General features: G+C 42.6%; 2 protein-coding genes across 3 annotated transcripts in view; both read left to right on the top strand.

Moving 5' to 3' along the window:
* Positions 1–404: 404 nt before the first annotated feature.
* On the top strand, positions 405–5,505 carry kdsr (3-ketodihydrosphingosine reductase). Its single transcript, XM_080777485.1, has 10 exons — positions 405–828; positions 1,253–1,342; positions 1,791–1,847; positions 1,966–2,031; positions 2,130–2,225; positions 2,923–3,114; positions 3,494–3,577; positions 3,678–3,761; positions 3,880–3,981; positions 4,512–5,505. Exons 1-10 carry the CDS (start codon positions 640–642, stop codon positions 4,641–4,643), a joined length of 1,092 nt encoding a protein of 363 aa, XP_080633611.1. The 5' UTR covers positions 405–639; the 3' UTR covers positions 4,644–5,505.
* Positions 5,506–8,667: 3,162 nt separating this feature from the next.
* bcl2b (BCL2 apoptosis regulator b) overlaps positions 8,668–13,514 on the top strand; it is a 33,924-nt gene continuing 29,077 nt past the window's right edge. Inside the window, exon 1 of one of the 2 annotated variants that reach the window (XM_080777977.1) lies at positions 8,668–9,770. In XM_080777977.1, coding sequence (XP_080634103.1) covers positions 9,216–9,770 — 555 coding nt within the window. In that variant the 5' untranslated portion in view covers positions 8,668–9,215. Of the gene's footprint in view, positions 9,775–13,514 lie in introns of both variants that reach the window. The other variant, XM_080777978.1, reaches the window with a different exon arrangement.

The following is a 13,514-nucleotide window of genomic DNA, read 5'->3' as shown; positions in this document are numbered from 1 at the left end:
ACTGGAGGATGGAGCATTGTAATTTACAATGGGAAATGTAGAAATGTGTGACGACAAGGGTGTCGAATGGCGATGTGATTTTTTTTAATCGGCTAAAATGTTTGCATAGATCTGTTATCCCAATCACATGTGTATGTTATATCTGACATACTTCATACTAGAGTATATCTGACATACTTCATACTAGAGGGTGTGCTGTGTGTAACATAAGGGTTGTAGGTGCGTACCATAGTGCGTACACAGGAATGAGTAAGCTGAAGCATTTTGGGAGTTGTAGTGCATTTACGCTTGAGCCCTACTAGTATGCTCCATGCTCAAAGAGATCTCTGATATGCTGTTGAATTGAGGACTACATGTACCGAATGAACTAGCGGCCGTCGAACCAGACGTTCAAAGTTCACAGTTCGATTTGTTTTGGTTTGAGTGCGCTTTGTCGTAGACGACTAGAGAGGCAAGGTCCAGTAGGGTAATTTTATCTCCAGTGTTCGTTCTCTGACCGACTGTCGAATCCTGCTAGAAAAAAACAACTCCACCTCCAAAGTGTTCGTTTCGCCTCCCCCTTCTTTGTACCGCCGCTATTCGTTCCAGAAGCTAGCTCGCTATAGTTAGCAAATAAGCTAACGACTGACAGAATCACCCATGTCCTCTGAGGAAGGCTTGAGTTCAACGATCACCGATTGGCTTTTCATCAATTCCTGGTGGCTTCTTCTGCCATTCATTATGCTTCTGGTCGTCGCAGCATTCATCGTTGCCTTTGTGTTACTGTTGTACATGATATCGCCTCTCATTAGTCCCAAACCTCTGAAACTGAACGGGGCCCATGTCGTGGTAAGTACTGTACAGAGCGCAACACATATGGGGACGTTATATCCACCAGGTGGTATAGTTCTAGTCATCGTTTCGTTTGTAAAACAACGTCTTTCTCTTAAGCGTTTAAAGTAAAAGTATATGTTAAATTGGAATGGTTTCTTACACTCTGGTCTTTGTTTGCCGAGTGATCACGTTACAGTGACTAATTTATAAAGACTGACTGTCAACTGTCAACACTATGACACGCCCACACCGATGGATGAATGAAGTCGTTTCATGGAGTGACACTTTTTGATGCTCGACTTCATTTGATTGGGACATGATTTACTTTAGACAACTATTTTGGAGAAACTTTGAGTTGTGTTCAGTTGGAAGGTATTTAAAGGCACCTTTTATTTAAGTAGATGCCTCGCTAGACTGTAGTTTGTTTTTCTGTCTGCAGGTGACTGGTGGATCCAGTGGGATAGGAAAGTGCATTGCTATGGAGTGCTACAAGCAAGGAGCTTTCATCACTTTGGTGGCACGGGACGAGGTCAGCAGAAATCCTAACGTGCCATTCATACCCTTTGTGCACCATAGTATAGTCCAGTCCTAACTCATAACCTGTCTGTTCCACGCCCCAACGTATTAGTTGCCAAACATGGAAAATGATATCAACTGCACACTTTTTAAAATGATTAACTACAATACATCATTAAATGGCCATAATGAACAAAAGGAAAAAGTATAATAATCCATGATTAATCCCATTTTATTTGTGTAATTACACACTTATACATGCTGCAAAACAAATTACGTTTGTTTGTGCTTTTAAAATACAACCACTGCTGCTTTCATCACACTAACCTTGTAAGCAGCATTGCGACTAATTAATATACTGCCTCTGGGTGGTGATATGGTAAAATGTTAAAAGTGTAATATACCCATATAATAAATGCACATGGACGTATCAGATTTAACATGCACTACTTTTTCCTCAGACCAAATTAGTTCAAGCTAAGAAGGAGGTGGAGAAATGTGCTATAAATGACAAACAGGTATGTTTCTTTTTATGTGTACCAACTCGATATTACTGTGTTCTAACGATATAGTGCTGCATACCCTTATATTTTTGCATAAGATTGCATAACTTCTTTTACCATCTCCTGTAATCAGGTGGTGCTCTGCATATCTGTGGATGTTTCCAAGGATTATAATCAGGTGGAGAGTGTGATAAAACAGGTACATTAACTCACTTTATCACACTGGACCGTCTCTAATTTGATGTCATATTCAATGCAGTGGTAAATGCTAAAGTCACATTTTTTTGCGTCATGTAGGCTCAAGAGAAGCTGGGACCTGTGGATATGTTGGTATGCTGTGCAGGAACATCCATTTCTGCAAAGTTTGATGAAGTGGAGGTGGAGCTCTTCAAAGTAGGCTAAGTGATGACAACAAGGTCCCATAATTAACCTTTTTTCATAACTCTCAGCAATCCTATGAAATGTTTGTTCAAGGATCTGAGAGGTATTTGTCTTAACTTCTTATTACATTTTCATATTTGTCTTTCTTCCCCTCCAAAGGGACATGTTTTGCTACTACTAATTGGTTTACCATTTCATGTGCTCCAGAGGAGTTGTGAATGTTGCCACTTTATATGTTTGTGTTTGACAGGTAAACATGTCTGTCAATTTTGGGTAGTTTGGTTCATTTCATACTCTGAGATGCTTGTAGCCTGGCTCCAGCCCTGAATCGCTAGCCACGTGAAAAAAACCCTAAATGAAAATTCAGTGTCAGGCTACGATGCTTGATGATAAAGATCACATGTGTAAGGACATACACCTTAAAATAAAAGCCATGATAGAATTAAGTTTCACCCAGATGTGCAAGATTGCTTATTCAAAATTCAGACTGTTTCATTACTATGGAAAGCTGAAACCAAGGATTCAGTAGCAACTTAGATATGCACCTTATGCATGTTTTATTCCCATCTAAACAGCTTTACAGATAGGCTTTCACAGTGGAATTTATAATGGAAAGCGTGTTAAACGTGTCAATAATAGCCACAGCGACCTACCCTAGTGTATGGGTGTGCCTAACACGGTTTCTTGTGCATGCCATTGTTTCCTACAGAGTATGATGGAGGTGAACTACCTCGGCAGCGTGTACCCAACACGGGCCGTCATAAACACCATGAAGGAACGCCGGATGGGACGCATTATGTTCGTGTCCTCACAAGCAGGCCAGATTGGCCTGTTTGGCTACACTGCCTACTCTCCTTCTAAGTTTGCTCTCCGTGGCCTGGCAGAGTCACTGCAGATGGAGGTGAGTCTTCCCAGGGAAGTCCTACAGAGGGCACACAGACACAACTGTACTTGGACTGCTTTTTCTGTCTACACCAAATCTCTTCACCAAAAATAACCGATCTACAAACTTACAATCTGTGGCATTTTGACGTGTTCAGCTAAGTTTGTACATCTACAATTTTTTGTGATTAACCCCCCAGAATAGGCATGCTGGGGTTCAAGTGGTTAATCTAAACACACACAGTGAATTAGAATATACTTGGTTCATGAGTTTCCGGGGGGTTTTAATTTTTTTATTACACTGATCAAATATCTACACTGCAAAATCCTAGTGTTCATTTTACTTTGAGAGTACGTCGTTGGTTTTTGTAAGACTTCCCGTGTTCTTTCTTGATCAGATGAAGCCATACAACATCTATGTGACTGTGGCCTACCCGCCTGACACAGATACTCCAGGACTCGCAGAGGAGAACAAAACAAAGGTAAATGGTCTCACGCAATAGTATTTGGACAATATTAAACACATTTTATTTATAATTCAATTCAACCAAACGATACCTTATTTTTTCATACCCCTCATAGCCACTAGAGACCAAGTTAATCTCTGAGACCTCTGGGGTTTGTCAACCAGAGCAAGTGGCCAAGATTTTCGTTAGGGATGCTGTGGTAAGAAACACCATCCATCTGCCAGTTATTGATGTTTAATTTAAAATATTTATTTATTTTCTTCCATGGATTTTTTTGTTTTGTTGATACATTCTTCTTTCTTTTCTTCCTCCTGCAGCAAGGCAACTTCAACAGCTCTGTGGGCCCTGATGGCTATATGCTTTCAGCACTCACCTGTGGAATGTCACCTGTTACTTCCATCACTGAAGGCCTCCAACAGGTAAAGCCACCTCCCTGTCAGTCACTGCTTCACATACTGTACTCTTGATGTCACTTTGGGTTCCCCATAGACAGTGCTCTAGTCTAGGCCACAGTTAATAAGAGAGCACAGGTATTTACAGTAAGTTAATCATCCCAATACAAATCCTGTTAATTGGGGCCATGCGCCAAAGGTGCAAGGTACTGCTTGTTATAGTTGGTGTTCTTATTATTCTCATATGGGTGTTTATGGCTGTGATGCGCCAGAGGACACTGTTCCCTTAGCAATACGTGGAGTGAGTAATATGAAAAAGAGATATTTTGTGATGTCTTTGTGTTCAGATTTGAACCGTAAGACATAGACAATTTCCATAGAATACCTGGCTCAATCGGTATCACATTTCCTTTACTTGCCCCGGTTAATCTGCAAACCGGTCATTTCGGACTCTGATAAATGAACATTGAGGGATGTGATTTTACTGTGAATGCACCTAGGCACATCCTAATGTTGACCTCTGTTCTCAAACCTCACCTTGATCTAACCCCGTGCAGATAGTGACCATGGGATTGTTTCGGACCATCGCCCTCTTCTACCTGGGGAGCTTTGACAGCATTGTGCGCCGTTGCATGATCCAGAGAGAGCAGTCCAAAGCAGCCGATAAAGCAGCCGATAAGAGGGAGTAATACTTTGAAAGCACCCCTTACCCCACTTCATTTCACCGTCTCCCCTCCTTCTATTATAGCCACTGGAGGAGACCAGCTACACACATCCACCCCCACTCCCTAAAGCACGCCACCCTGGGTGGCCATTAAGGCCAGGCGTTGATATCGGCTAAACAGATGGAATGAAAGAAAATGGCAGATGGGTCCTTCTTGCTTGTCCATTGATGTACTGTAACCCCCACCCTTTTTTTTAAACACCACTCAAATGCATTCCAGTGACATTTTGGTTTTCATGTGTGCACCTGCTTTGTTGGTGGGGGGGTGAAGTCTGCAGTAGATGAGGGCAGACTAAACATCCCACAAGCTGTTCTTAAAAGTCGACCTTGTCAGCAACTGACACTAGATGTATTAAGCCTCACTGCCACCACCCGCACACATGTTTAAACGTAATGGATAGCCTTGTCTGACTGGTTGTGCCTATATGGCCTGAAATCCCTTTCCACTGGGGGAAAATGGAATGCTAATAACACTTACCTTTGTCATACTATTGCAAGTACCACACAGCAAGCTTCACCTTATTCACCCTATACTGTGTGAGTGAGAACTTCTGTACCATTTCGTCATGTGATTGTGAGTCTTTGCAGGCAAAGCACCTCCCTTTGACTTATTAACCTCTGTTATTTTGAACATGGTTATTACCTTCCACATGTTTTGTCTACATTGATGGATGTTTTGCTTGTGTTTGCAGTGTTTGTCAAGCTGAAAGGTCATACGACAGCACATTGCAGTGATGAGAGTGAACGTGGGTTTACTTTTATTTTGTATGTACATTTTTCTAATGCAAAAGTAATTTGCTTCTGGGAGATTAAAATCTTAAGCATTTGATGTGTGTGTGTGTGTGTGTGTGTGTGTGTGTGTGTGTGTGTGTGTGTGCGCGCGCGCGCGCTGTGACTGAGCCAACCACAGGGAGCGAGTAAAGCCATTAGATTTTGATGTCTTGGAAACAACATACCAAATTATATCAGTTTGTTGTGCAATTTCTCAAAGAGGCCACATAAAGGCATGTGTTAAAGTCATGATGTCATGGGAATGGGAAATCTGTTCAGTAGCAAATGGTGATGTCAACTTTCAACTCTGAACTTGAGCTAATTCACCAGGCCTGTCTCTGCTTTCATTAGGATAGTGCACAATGAAATGTATCTACTGTGTGTGTGTGTGTGTGTGTGTGTGTGTGTGTGTGTGTGTGTGTGTGTGTGTGTGTGTGTGTGTGTGTGTTTTTATGTGTCTGCACATGTTTAACCGCCTCCAGTCAGGATCTGAGTATTGATGGAGATGGTGGTGTTAGTCAGGGCAACATAAGGGATGACACTTGCTGGTTCGAGCAGTATCCCTTTAGGCCTCAAGGGGGCGTTGGAGATCTTTGTGTGTGTGTTAAGATTTTTTTGAGGCCAAAATATTAAGAGCGAAGACCATCTTTGTATGCAGGGGAGGCATGGCTCCTTCATCGTTGATTTCTGGTTCAATGTGACCCTGTTATAAAAAGGTGGACATTTACATTTACTGAGATTTACTCTCTGGATGTCCCTCAAGCCTGTGAATATCTATTTACCTTACCCTACATTTCTCAACAATTCAGCTTTTTAGGGAGCAAGAAAAATGTCAATGTTAACGTCTCATGCAAGTCTTCCTTTTATCCATCACATGGGGAGAATGTACTTTACTACAAATGTGTACAGATCAGAAAGTAGGAATATTTTTTAACACAACACAAATATTTGAATGCCAAAATGTATTAAGACAATTTCTGCAGACCTAATGCAACTATTTGAGATTTATTTTGATGTTGCTGCTCAGTTTATCTTAGAACTAGTGTTAATGCAGGAGCACTACCAATGTGGGGACCCATTATAAGCCTTAAGAAGTAACTCCTGATGAAGCTATTGCTAAAAGAATGGATCTGTCCACAGAATAATGTGGCCCCATCTCCAGGTTACCAGTTAATTTTAATAATTTAAATAAATGTAAAATGCCAACTGTTTTGTGAATTGTCAATTACAGATTTGACAAAAAGGCCTTGCTCAAACCGAAGATATGAAATTGAGAATGGATGACTCATTTGTGATGATGTTCTCATTTGACATTGGTTAAAGGTTTACAGTCCTGCACTCGGTAGCTTTTTGTTTATGTATACTTTTGCTTTCAGAATCACTCGCTGACCTTGAGGTAGTAACACGTAGTTGATAGGACATGTAGCTCATGGAAAAGCAGAGTTGTTTTAACACTTTTAAGCTATGCAAATCCGCCTATTTCACAATATGTTAAACACAACTGAGATGTTTTCAATGCTTCATGCTAACATTCCCACTTTCCATTTTTGGTGTCAACAGATATATTTAAATGAGACAATAGAGTAATGACTGAAGTAATGAATATGGAAGGGTGTTTTTGTTTTTGCTGTCTTTATTTGCCAAACTTGTTAGAATTTCACCTTGTGTGCCATTGAAAGAAAATGTGAAGTGGAACGTTTCTTTGTCTTATTTTCTTACATGATAAATGAAATAAATACCCGTGGAGAGAACAAAAAAAGCAATGATGTTTTGTTTGTTGTTACTGTGCTGCCTGTCTTGTTTATCCTTTATTATAATCTAAAATGTACTGTTGTACTATTGTAAGTATACGTAATATAGTCACCACTTCCTTTGAAGTAATCTGGCTATATCGGGTGTAGTCATATAGTCTATGAATTGATTGCATAGGGCCTAAATGGAAACAATTAAGACTGCAAGGACTTTTTGGTGCTATCCCTTTTGAAGTGTTTGACTGTACTCTGTTGCTGTTTTTACATTTATGTTCAATAAACTATTCAATCAATATAGGCAGAGTATGGGACAATAGGCCCCTGGCACAGACTTGTAAAAGGTTCCCCCCATCTGCCTGGCAGGTACACTGGAGTAACCCTAACAAGATTTTTAGAAATTCCAGTGCTGTTTTACACTTGCTTTTTGCATGCCCCTCTCAAGTCCTATAGAAACATACTGTGTGTGATAAACATGCACTTAAAAGGCATTATTATGGTATACACATGTACAAAGTGAATGTTTCCTTCGGCTTTACTGTGACCTTTGGAGCTCTGTTATTGTTATTGACATCAATGACAGCAACAATTCATGCAAGGTTCATGGCTTGGGTCCCCTTAGCCCTGGACCAGGGTCCCCTGATCTCTTGGGCCTGGCCTTGGCCCGGTATAGGTCACCCTGGGTGTAGGCGTGTAGCTGGACCCGAACCATACTATACTGCTCCTTTGAGAAATGAGAAACCTGCAGTGAAACCTCGGTCCTGCGATTTTATGCACAGGGTTTTTGGGGCTTGTGATGGCTGAGGTGTACCGTGTTACACACATTCTGTTTAAGATGTCAACTTCAATCTATGGACCAGAGCTAGGGAGGATCCAGCCTGGATAGCAGCTCTCTCAGATCAGCAGAATAACCGGCTGAGATTTTAGAAACTTTGTGAGTCCGAGAATGGAGCTGGGGTTTAAGAAGTTGGAGGGAGAACACAGGCACGTAGAAATATAGGTTAATCTTCATCAATGTACAGAATGGGTAGATGCCACTGTGGACAGTGTGGCACCCACACAGCACACAAGGAGCTAGTGTAGGCTACATCAAAGCAACCTTCTGCAGACAGAGCATCTTCAATTTCTAGATGGGCAAGACTGAGACTCATAGAAGCTTCTCAAATGTTTGTCCTAGTAATCACTCTGCGTCTCTGCCTATTTGAAGAAGATCATATTTTATTTATGGCATACGTTTTGCTTTCAGTCATAAATACTATAGGCTACAGTAGTGCAAATATCGTGACCACCGTCTTTTGTATTAAAATGTTCCTTCTTCCTGTGTCCTTCACACCACGTGAAGTCTCCCAAGCGCTCCCTCAAGGAAATGGCTTGTCTGTCTGTCTTGCGTGGATGACGTACTATGAAATACCGCCCTCGCAGTGGGCAGGGAGCTGCGAATGTGAGTAGCAATTGTACGAGAGCATTCAGTCCGACCTTGTCTGGACTGGCTCACAGTTCCGTGCATAGTTGTGCGTAAACGCTGCTAAAATAGTTGGCGGCGTTATAGCCTGCTCTGGACACGTGCAACTTTGGCTTTCTTTTACGTTTTCTTTTTGCTACACACACTGGCCGATCCTCTGTGCAGATGCACAGGCAGACAGTATTCTAACCTCTTCCGTATCTTGGATTTGTATGCAAAGGGAAGGTCGCCACTTTTTTCCTCCTCCTCTCGTCAAGGCTTAATTCGGGACACCTTCGCAGAACAGTTCTAAAACACGACGCAGTTTGGACTTTTAAAAGGTGATCTTTCTTGCCCTGTTTGCCAATGGGTCTTTTCTAGAAAATCCCCGAGGAAAAAATCTTATTGGCTCCCGATCAGACGTAACGCATTGGATCTTTTAATATATTTTTGTATAGGCTACCCCAGTTTTTCCACTATGCATCACACGGTATTGTGCACTTATTTGGTCGTGATGCGTTTTGTTTAGATATTTGTATCCATCAGTAGCATTACTAAGTGCCAAATTAACGCCGTTATGGAGGACGAGCATACCCGCAATATTGTGGAAAAGTACATTTGTCATAAACTGTCAAAACGAGGATATGTATGGGAATTTGAAGATTTCGGGGACGGGGAGGAAGATGCTGCTAATAATGGGTCACTCGTCGTCCCCGCGCCGACTCTGGTCCGACGATGTCGTGGAGGAGATTCCAACAACGCCGGGCCGGAGAACGTCCCTCATCCGTCTAAACGACTCTCCCAGTCGGATCCAAACGCTCCTATTCACAGGGTATTGCGCGAGGCCGGCGATGAACTCGAGAGGCTATACCAGCCCGACTTTATAGAGATGTCACATCAACTGTATCTCACGTCCACCACGGCACAGCGGCGCTTCACCGAGGTCATTAACGAACTGTTCAGGGACGGAGTGAACTGGGGCCGGATTATCGCTTTCTTCGAGTTCGGAGGCACCGTGTGCGCAGAGTGCGTGGGCAGGGAGATGACGTCGCAAGTGGACCACATCGCGGAGTGGATGACGGAGTATTTAAGCGGGACTCTAAACAGCTGGATTCAAGACAACGGGGGATGGGTAGGTGTGATGATTCTGTAGTTTCACCCTTACATCTCTGATTCCATATTGCCCTAGATGCGCACATTACGCAAAGATAAGAGCACCAAACCGGCGTCACTCATGAAGCAATCTGATTTGATAGTGTCGTTGTCTGTCAAGCTTATCAGGCCAATGAAACGCTGTCTTCTCTGTCACACCTCCCGACGCTCTGACATAAAGCCCACCCTCTCTCCTCTATAATGTCAGTGCTAGGTAAGCAGCTGTCGTTAGGTATAGCTCCATTATCCAAGGGAAGAAATACTGTACTTGAAAGCAACATTTGATCTCCTCCCGGGGGACACACACAACATTTTTTTTAACTATATGTTTTTTCTTGCCCCATTAAGCCTATCTATCATACATAAGGTGCTGAAGGTGATACAACTCCCTGGCTTGGTCATTATTCTTGAGGGAGGTAGCAGTCCAGACACATGTCAGGGGACTCATAGCTATTGAGTTAATGTGTTCAGGCCTCCAGGCATGGCTGAACAGGACTCTTAACTATGAGGAGGACCACTGTCAGGAGATCTGCATGGCAGATAGACATTTCAGGTGCAAACTAGGACAAGCCACTACACTAATTACATTACACACACACACACACACACACACACACACACACACACACACACACACAGTGGACGTGGGAGATTCATACCACAATAAGTGGCGATAACAATAATAATATAATAACGTTTACGTTTTATGAAACTATTCTGCTCACTGTATCGACTTCTACACATGCTCAACCTGTGCTACACACAGCCATCGAAACAAGCTTCCAGCCCACCACGATTTATCCTCTAATGGGTAGGAATGTTCATAATGAGAACATTATGTTTGTGCTGCTCGGTTATCTTGCCAGAAGGTGACGGGGGGGGGGGGGGGGGGTGGGAGGCAGTGGGCTAATCAATGATTTATATCGAGCATTTGATCTCAAAAGGGAAGGAGCGTTTAGCATTCCCCTTTAATGTGTTCCTTGCCCCAGAAGGAAGCGGTTTGTGCCACATATCAAAGGCACACAGTGGAGGGAGTTCCCTGCAGCAAGGCAGAGCTCCAATCTGCAGCCTGTGTGTTTAACATGCACCCCTCTGTGCATCTAGGTTGAAACTCTTTTGTCTGCTTTTCAAACCTGTGCTGTGTGGCTGGGCTGCCTTGATGCCTGCAAGAAGTCTCTATAGACATAGCCTGTGCCTGCAGTGTACAATGTAGGTCATCATACTCTGTGTTTTCCAGCTGGGTAGAGAGATGACAGTATCTCTCTGCGGCTCCTTCTTATCCATACGAGAGTGGACTGTCATAATCCGAGGGATTATTCAGGTTTGAGTGAAAACTGAGTGAACATGTGTCTAATTTAGTGCATATATGCATTTTATGCTAAACCATGTCCACTCCAAATTGTTATGGCTCAAAAATACTCAAACTAAAGATTCAGTACAGCCTAAGACCGAAATAGTGTCAGTTTTTACACAGTGTTTCAGTTTGAATTTATGTTTATCCAGTTTTAACGGACCATAACGCTGAATTGTTGATTTGAATGCGTGGCAGTTTGGGGGGAATTCCCTGACATGTATTTCAGGTACCTGTAATCTGATAAGTGATGTTGTATTGCTCTCCCAGAGCCTTGTCTGGAAGCTAGTTTGGGATTGTGGACCCCCCCCCCCATATCTTTACAGTGACTTGTTTACAGATGTAAGAATCTTGCAGCTAAAGTTACAGAACCCAAATTGAACTGAATGATTATTATTTTATTTATATATAACTATACGCCTGTTTTTAACAGTGCAATTAAAGGTGGCTAAAAGTCATAGATCTGAACTGTTTTGTTTTGTTCTGATTGGAGTTGTGGGATGCTTTCAACATCCCACAACTCATGTAGCCTCGTTCCCAGCCTTACTCATCTGCGAAGAGAATCTCATGTTTGTCTCCATCTCCCCATATGAGCTGTCTGGACAGTGGACACAGATGCAAGTTGCAAGTTATTTCTAAACCAATGTGTCATATAAAAGTCTTTAGCAAAAGCAGATTTTTTTTAGCTAGAGCTTGTGAATTTTGTTTAGCCTAAAGCTTTTAAATATCCATTTAAAATATTGATTTGTAAATGTTTCTCACAAAACACATTTGCTGGGTGGCTTGCGGCAGTAGGGATAAAACTGTAGAATAAAATAGTTGGTTGGTTGGTTTGTTTGTTTGTTTCCTTCACATAAATTGACTTGCTATCTTGAATGCAACTGATTTCTGTGCAGCTCCCTCCCAGACAATTATTTTTGTTTGGCAGTGGGATACAGGCCAGTATGGAAACATGACTTCTCTGAATGTCATTTGCATAATGTCAATATTGAAACTGGATGCTTGTGGTCATGCATCATAATGCTGCACACGGTAGAGTCCCAAGTGTTAATTTAGCTCTTGAGAGTGTACAAGTGGAACCAAATGTACCTGTGAAGGTTATTAACACCCACTGTTTGTTTTCCTCATTGTAAAAACCGTAATGGGTTTTAATTCAACTAATAATGGCATTTTGACATGTGAGAGTGGCATGAAAACCCCTCTCTATCAGCCATCCTCATGGTTTCCTGTTGTTTTGACACAGCTGGGGCCCAAAATAGGAGTGCCCATTTGGCTGGTGTTGAGTCTAGGCATTGCCGGTGAGAAATGTAAATAAATATACTTTTTAGATAAACAAAACTTAAGGGCCTCTCAGAAATAACAAGGTAGTAGTTGTTTTGTGTGGAAATAGGTCCTATTTAGCAGTGATTACCCCACCCACCCCTCCATCTTCCTCTGCTGCTATAGACTTTGAAAGACTATCCTTTCATTGTGTGCAGCAGTGCACACTTTTCTCCACCTGTATAAATCCATCCTTTCCTGTCCTTTTGTGGTGAGAGAAATTGCACTTGTTTGGGGACAGGGCAGAATAATGAGTGTAGGAGCAAGACAGGAGCACACATGGATGATGTGCACTGGCTGCATACCCACCTACGCGCGGCACACCTATGTTTATTCACACAAGCGCTCTCAGTAAATATCAAGTGATTGGACAAAGTGGCAGGCGGTGACCAACTTCTTGAAATTACAGGCTTGACCTCAGACATTCTGTTGTCTGGCTGAGGGGGCGGCATGGCACTCGGGGTCCTGCCAAAATGTGCTGCATAAAAAACAAATTATTTCACAACTCATGATGGCTAACACAAAACAGGCTCAAAGTTGAAAAATTAGTTTTTGTTTCTGTGCTTATTTTTCCTCCACAATGGCTGCACAAAGGCGGAGGAGAGGGAGGGGCTGAGGGAGGGGGGGGGGGGGGGGAAGAAAGTGCACCTGGAAAACCATTTGCCCATAGCCAACGGATGATTGGCCGTTAGGTTTCCCCACCTTAGACCAATCAAAAACAACCTAGCTGAGGTTGTCTGAGGAATGCCACTAGCTGCTGAGAGACAAAGAATAGCATGTTGGATTGGATCCATTCTGCAGGGGGATTCCCTTAGTATATCCTGGTAGTGGATAGGTCTTTCTACGGTGTTGTGGGTATCTGTCTGAGCCCCTCGACTCCCCTGTCGAGGCCGAGCGGGATCTAGGACATCGGAGAAGTCATTAATCTTTATCAGGTTGACACGTCTGCAGAGACGAACTAAGGGGAAAACCTGAACAACTGCCTGACAAAGGAGGCACAACTGCTCATGGGAAAATAACATTTTGTGAGGAGATCTCACTTACATCCCATTT

Source organism: Protomyctophum bolini (genome assembly GCF_963924005.1).
Source record: "Protomyctophum bolini genome assembly, chromosome: 12".
Classification (NCBI taxonomy): domain Eukaryota; kingdom Metazoa; phylum Chordata; class Actinopteri; order Myctophiformes; family Myctophidae; genus Protomyctophum; species Protomyctophum bolini.
Note: the sequence above shows the minus strand (reverse complement) of the source record. Positions and strands in the feature narration are given on the sequence as shown.